Source organism: Apaloderma vittatum, unplaced genomic scaffold (assembly GCF_000703405.1).
Source record: "Apaloderma vittatum isolate BGI_N311 unplaced genomic scaffold, ASM70340v1 scaffold3996, whole genome shotgun sequence".
Taxonomy (NCBI): domain Eukaryota; kingdom Metazoa; phylum Chordata; class Aves; order Trogoniformes; family Trogonidae; genus Apaloderma; species Apaloderma vittatum.
The window spans coordinates 10,696-17,734 of record NW_009722171.1 but is presented as its reverse complement, the minus strand read 5'-3'; the positions used below and the strand labels follow the sequence as shown (position 1 = coordinate 17,734).

Here is a 7,039-nt window from a genome sequence, read left to right as displayed (position 1 = left end):
TCGGTGGGAGGGAGCGGCGGCCGCCCCCGCCACTTTCCTGACTTTGGGAGTCACAGCGCTCTCCACATCTGTGATCACGACAGGTTGCTCAGCATAGCTCAGGGGCTGCCCTCTGCCACCGAGCTCTTCAGAATGCTCCCACTGCTTCCGAATCCGCTCCTTCAGCTTCTCCAACTTGGCATCGCGCTGCCGCCCTTTCAAGATGTCCAGCCTGTGAACACTAGAAGTATTTGCAGCAGAGGGGGAAGACACCTTCAGTTCACCGTTCTGAGAGGTGTTACTCTGAGGAATTTTAGTGCTATTCTCCTCTCCTCGGGAGCCACTAGTTCTTTCCTCTTCCAATCTTGGACGTGCTGCAGCCTTAAGAAATGCATCGTTATTCTGCAAAGCATCAATTGCTGGCCGGTCATTCAAATACCTCACGACAGTCTCATCTGCAGCTGAGGAAAACCGGCTTTCAAAATCTCTGCTGCGTACGTCCCGCTCCTCTCGGTCGTGTATCATCCCGCCTGTTATTTCATTCTTCCCTTCTGCTTCGCTCAGGTCCAAACCAGAGAGCAGCTGCTTGCCCTCAAGCTGGCTAGAACTGTGGTAAGACAGAGAATTGTATGTATGCCTGATGTAATGGAAGGGAAAAAATGTCACCATGAGAAACACAGCTGTAGGACCTCCCCACCCAGCAATGTTCATTAATTAAAGGCAAGTTCTTTTAACATTTACCCACCACACATTTAATAATGCAATCTGATGAAATTAGAATAGGTTTCTGCTCAAAATTTCATTTTCTGCACTCTCTGTCGGAACAGGAACATACAAAAAGTTGAAGAGTTGAAAATAGGGCATGTAGAAAAGCAGCAAGAAGCAATATCAGCTTTCAATTTAAAAAAAAAGGTTTAAATAAAATCCAAACGTTAAGCATAATTAATATATGTTTTCTGAAACAAAGCAATGCCCATGTGCACAGCTCCTCACCAGCACATTCATTAGCTGAGAAAATAAATAAATGGCAGCTAAAAACCTTGCTCTGTATTTGTGCACTAAAAACGCAAGCCCCTGAGACAAGAACTTCAGAGTGAACTGGCTGTACTGCAACAATCCCGAAGCTTACCGAGAGCTTAGACATGCAACAAACCAAAGATCTTGCAGCCTTTTGTCACAGAAAAAACAGACTCATGGCCCATACGTTGTTAGGACAAAAATGTATTTAATATTGTTACCGATGAAGGGCTGAAGATGTGAAAATTTGGTACCTAAGCTACCTGGCTTGCTTCTTCAGTAAGTACATTTAAATAACTCATATAGGAACAGGTCATAATATTGTACTTTCGAAATTGTCTACCCTCTTTCTCTAGCAGCACACTCCTGTTACACAGTATAGGAATCATTACCCATTAACACAAGAGGTGAGTGGCTTAACTGCATGTAATTTCACCAAAAGTGTATAAAATTATGCAAACCCAGACCGTTCTACCCATTATTCTGGTTTTGTTTTCCTATGCATACTTCAAGGATGCTGTTCTCAGAGGAGTAATGTGTTAACGGAGCACCTCTGATGTTAATTCCCAATTAATCCCAGCCATGCCACACAGCCTTCTCACAGGAGGAAAGCTATTCTTCTCAGCTGGATATAATAGCATGAATCTAGATGCTCTCATTTTCTTCTTTTCCCTGAAGCCTGTTAAATTTATTACATGTTCTTAAAACAAATAATTGACATGTTAGTTATTCTAGACAGGGCAGACAACAGAGCTGTTCAACTAACAAAACTGACCCAAGATTACACAACTCCGACGCAACACGGAAGAACCTCACAGCTAGTACAAGAAGCAGAAAAGGAGACCAAAATTTAGATGTCAGGATAACAACTATTAGTAGAGATAGAGTTGAATTAAAACAAATACCACTGTCCCAACTCTAGTCTAATCAGTCAACAGTAATTTGACTTCACTGAGAGAACACTTGGGAAAAAATGCAAAGTATGTGTTAGAATCCAACAAAAAGCTATTACCAACCCAACCAAGCTATTCCTCAGGGATGCAAAGAGCACACACTGTGCACAGAACACAAGGAACCGAAAAAGTTCCAGTAGAAGTCTTCTAGGCTCTGACATTACAGCAAGTTATAACTAGTTTATTTCTGCTGCAGGTTCTCTTCCTGTCTGAAAACTTCTGAGGCATCTTATATTCATTGTAGTAGTTAATGTAGGCTAGGGAAAAACAGGCTTCCTATTTTCCTGCATTGCTCACACCCCCCCAGGTTATCTGCAATATTCTGTGCCACTTTTTTCCCTGATACAGCTCCTCTTATCTGGGCTCCTTACACACAGAAACTGAATGCACCTTTAGAACTAGATGCTCTTGCTCCGCACTGTCTTATGGCAATACACTTGGGGAACTCCTTCTGAAGAATTAAGGAAAGAAATTTGGAAAAGCACGAGGAAATGCTCTTTTTGGTGCCCTCATCAAAAATAAGTACCTATCCAACACAGGAAGCCACTGAGGCCACAACCACAACTTGATGGATCCGGCCACATTTCAACACGTTTGATTTTAAACTCATATTCAGTGAACAAAAAAATAAATCTGTAACATTTAAAAAGGAAGACACTTTTCTCCAAGGCTCCACGTTGCTCGCGTGTGTAGGTGAGGGGAAGATGTCAAAACCACCACTGTTAGCCTAATTCTAATCCCAGCGTGCTTTTCTAGAACAGTCAGCTCTCCCAGCACTAACCTGTACGAAGCCAATGGTTCACGAAATTCCACCCGACTGCTTTTTGTCACATTGCTTTCAAGAGTGGTTGCTCGAAGTGGGCTGCGTGAGGACTTCTCCTTGCTTGATTTATTTTGGCTGGAAGACCGGGAAGCTGAAGCAGAAACCAAAGAATCCTCTATGGACCTATCTCTCCAGAAAGAGAAAGCTCTTGGGGCTGAACAATTAAGAACAGAGTTTTTCTTGGGTTCCACAAGCACTCCAAAATAACATTTAAAGCACTCCTTCTCTTTTTCAACAAGCTGATTTCCACAACTAGGAGCAAGATAGTAAGTTCTAGAAATAATGATCGTATTTAAAGAGAGAAAATAATGCTTCGACATTAATTATAATTACTTCTGTGGAAGTTGACCGTATTGCCACTAGAGGTCGATCTGTCTGTTCTTCTCCAGCGGCGCACTACCAGAATCCTCTAAACTGCATTTAAAACAAGGGCTGACTTCTTAGAAACAAATGCTCTTCTTAAATGAAATAAAGGAAGCATCAAATTTAGAATTCTAGCAGAGTGTAACAAACATTAAAAAATATAAACAGCTACTCCAGTGTAAACACAGGCACATGCAATTTTTATCCAAAATCCCCCAAACACATGGGACCAGCACGGGGAAAGTACTGCTGGCTCAGAGCGTGGGGCAAGTCCTGTCACTTCCTCTAACCGAGCGACTACGGTAACACATTCTCCTTCCTAAACTGAGGGAAGAAAACATGAGTTTCACCCGGGCAATCAGAGTTTCAGTAATAAAGATCATCAGTAGGAGACAACTTGGGGGAACGAAAGAAGAATGTAGTGGCTTTACGCTGCCTTACATGCTGTGTCCTCGACGACACCTACCCTTTCTGCTTATTTTCCTGCTCGTGCTAGCAGAGGGCTTCCTGGCATCCATGACGGAATCGAACACAGCCGTGCTGGTGGGACCTACTTCCAGTTTGTTCTCTATATGACGTAGCTGAAATTTGAAGAAAGCACAAATTAGAATGCCACTTGCAATTTCTAAGGTACAGTTACTTTCCACTGACATGACAAATGTTTCCTCGTTTTCACGAAGAATAAAACTGCGTCCAAAAGCAATTTCACATGCCTGATGTTGCAAAACTATGGCCTTATGACCAGAAATTACATCGGATTAATAAGTTGTGTTTAAAAAGATTATCTAAATTAGGTTTTGTTGCACAGTTCTGTTTCCATAAGTAGGCTGTTGTGAAAAAATTAATAACAACATACCATTCAGAGTCTGAATGAGTCAGAGTTCATGCTTGGTCTGAATGAAATATTAATTCCACTTGGAATAAATTCTATAATACTCTTTTCAAAATGCAGTATGATGCAAGATTCCACATGTAAAACCTCATACTCATGCTCAGCTCTTAAAAAAAAGAGAGGGACAAGGCTACAGGAAAGAGCTGGAGTCACCAAAACCCCAGGCTGTCTGGCTCCACTGAAGTGAGGTTTTACAAACTAGAGTGGTACCTAAGGCACTTAAGTTCCCACAGAAAGACAGCAATTCCAGTGCTCAAAGATGGAAAACTTTGAAATATACTGCTGTTATCCCAGTTTCTGACTGGTTTGGCTGAGCAAGGAAGAGTTATTTTTTCAAGATTTCCAAAAAATGAGAAGTCATCACTTTCTCAGATAGAAAGGCAGTATCACACCCAAGACTCAGGAGGTATTTCTCAAGACTAAGCTTGCTGTGGCAAAAATTTCTAGTGTGTGAGGAAAACTTTTTCCAGGATACAACAATGTTCAGCATGCACGTACTCCAACTGCTTGCCCCACTTTCAACTTGTTTAACAGGCAACTGCTGAGCAAAATAATACTTCGGTTAAAGCTTTTGTAGCCATTAACTGATCTGAAAAGAAGCAAGGAAAAAAAAAAAAAAGAAATCAGTACTTACAGCAGCCTTAGTCTGAGAGAAAGGAGCCCATGCTGCAGTCAGATCTTACAGGGCAGAAATAAAGATATAAATTTCTCATTAGTACATAGAAAACAATGCAATAAAATGTAACTTCGTAACAATTTTCATGGTCACACTAATTAAGTTCTTTAATGACTCAATTCCAGCCTATAAATCTCCTTTAAGAGACGCTGTCATCAGTCAAGACTCATGTTAACAGAGCAATAAAGTATTTAATATAAAACTTAATGAGCTCACGAGTTAGCCTGAATGTATTATTACACTTGATACCAAATCCACCACACGTTATCTTCTAGAAAGCTGGTTATCTACCCCAATACAAATATTTTACATTCTTCCATTACACTATCGTTAACTACTTTTTTTTTTCCCCCTTCCATTTTCTTCTTCAGTAAACTAAGCATGAATGCATAATTACTGACTACTCTAAAAACAAGCTTTGAATACATGAATTTTGAATCGTAATCTTTTTGAACTGTATACCCCACAAACACAATAGCAGTGATGTTTGCAAAGAACAAGCAGGAGGCACTAATCAACTTCAGCCTTTTCATCTAAACAGACAGCACGTGCTTTATGGGTAGTCCAGTTCAGTCGTATTTTCCTCTAAAAATATTTACTTCCTCAGTTCCTCTCTTCTTGCCGTTTCTAATGGTTTTCTTCTAATCTAACAGTTTATACAACGCGCCACCCAAAGCCTTACTGAGCGTCAGAACCATGGAGAGTAGCAGTACTAGAGAGTTTTGAAAAAAATAATAAAATTTCTTAGAGTAAAAAAGCTGCCCATTTCATTTCAGATAAGATCAACAACAAAAGGAATTGGGTTAAGGAAGTAGCACAGAAACAACCAGGGTTTGCCTTTGAGAGGTGGTACTTCATGTCCATAGAACACTTCAGCTTCACAAGAAACTGAATGTATCACAGGAAACAATCAGCTATAACGTCCTTTTACAGAAAAAATAAATCACCCGTCTCTACTTTCAAAATTACTTCTGGAGTCCAGTTCTGCCATAGTGGAGATCATAAAGACTGATTCTGAATCCCAGGCTTCACATGCCACTCAGCTGTTCTCAGAGACCAGCGCTTTCTTCCTCTCCGGGACGTACCGTAATTTATCGATCTTTTCCACCTCTCCTCTCCTAAATTACAATGTAATCATGACAGGAAAAAGCTAACCAGATTCTTCCAGTTCAGGGAGACAGAAGTGCTGCAAGTCATATTAGTGGTGATTCAAGAATCTTTAGCTCTTCGCCACTTCAGAGCCGAGAAAGAGTCAGCAGCAACTGCTTCCTCTGGCTCTTCTTCACTTCTTTCACGAGGCTGCAGTTCCCAATTCCTGTTCCTGCACTGCTCCTCCTCTACAGCACTCAAAACCAGGAATAATCTGTCTCTGTGCCATGTTGGCACCATATCACAGGCCGGGAATTCCTAACGCAGATCAGTAAATACTCTGCAGATCAGAGGAAGAAACTGCTGCCTCTGCAAAAACGAAGCCATATAAGTTGTGGTCTTGGCTTCCAAACTGAGGCAGGAGAACGCCTTCTGTAAAGACTCTACAAAGTTTCAAGCAACTCACGACAAAATATCTTTCAAAACAAGGCAATAAAACAGAGAAAATCCATACCTCTGGTAGAATCTTTGTTTTGGTTGTGCCTCGGATTTTGTAGAGGCGCCTCATTTGACTTGTTACTCCACATCATGTCAATTTATCTACAAAAAAAAAAAATTCACATACGAACGAAATAAGTATAAAAGGTAAGAACAGATGTATCTTAGGCTAAAGAGAATATAACCTTGATCACCATGATGAACGTTCACCTCATATGACGATTTCAAACTCACATCGTGAACAAGATCGGAAAGTCGGCACCAAAGCGCCAACATGTTTACAGCTTGCAGCTTTCCAGAATCAAGAGGGTTTTGCTTTTGTTCTCATTTGTTACAAAGACGAGCCAACTTGATAAATGGAAACCCAGAGGTCACGCAATTTAGGATTCCAGCAAACCTGAACACGACCACAGCGAAATGCTGCCGACGGCGGGATCGAGCGCACGCTCAGCAAGGCAGCTGATGCCACTGAGGTGTGTGGGGTGGTCAGCAGGCTGGAGGGAAGAGACACCTTCCAGAGGGACCTGGACAAGCTTGAGACATGGGCCCGTGCAAACCTCATGAAGTCCAACAAGGCCAGGAGCGAGGTCCTGCACTTGGATTGGAGCAATCCCAACTACAAACACAGGCTGGGCAGAAAACAGATGGAGAACAGCCCTGGAGAGAAGGACTTCGGGGTGTTGGTTGACAAGAAGCTCAACGTGACCCAGCAACGTGCACTTGTAGCCCAGAAAGCCAACCCTATCTTG

General features: G+C 41.7%; 1 protein-coding gene across 1 annotated transcript in view; it reads right to left on the bottom strand.

Moving 5' to 3' along the window:
* Positions 1-6,379, bottom strand: part of CEP350 (centrosomal protein 350kDa) — a 59,781-nt gene extending 53,402 nt beyond the window's left edge. The window contains 5 exon segments of the mRNA XM_009871663.1: positions 2-616; positions 2,731-2,899; positions 3,602-3,716; positions 4,662-4,705; positions 6,307-6,379. Coding sequence (XP_009869965.1) covers positions 2-616; positions 2,731-2,899; positions 3,602-3,716; positions 4,662-4,705; positions 6,307-6,379 — 1,016 coding nt within the window.
* Positions 6,380-7,039: the final 660 nt, after the last annotated feature.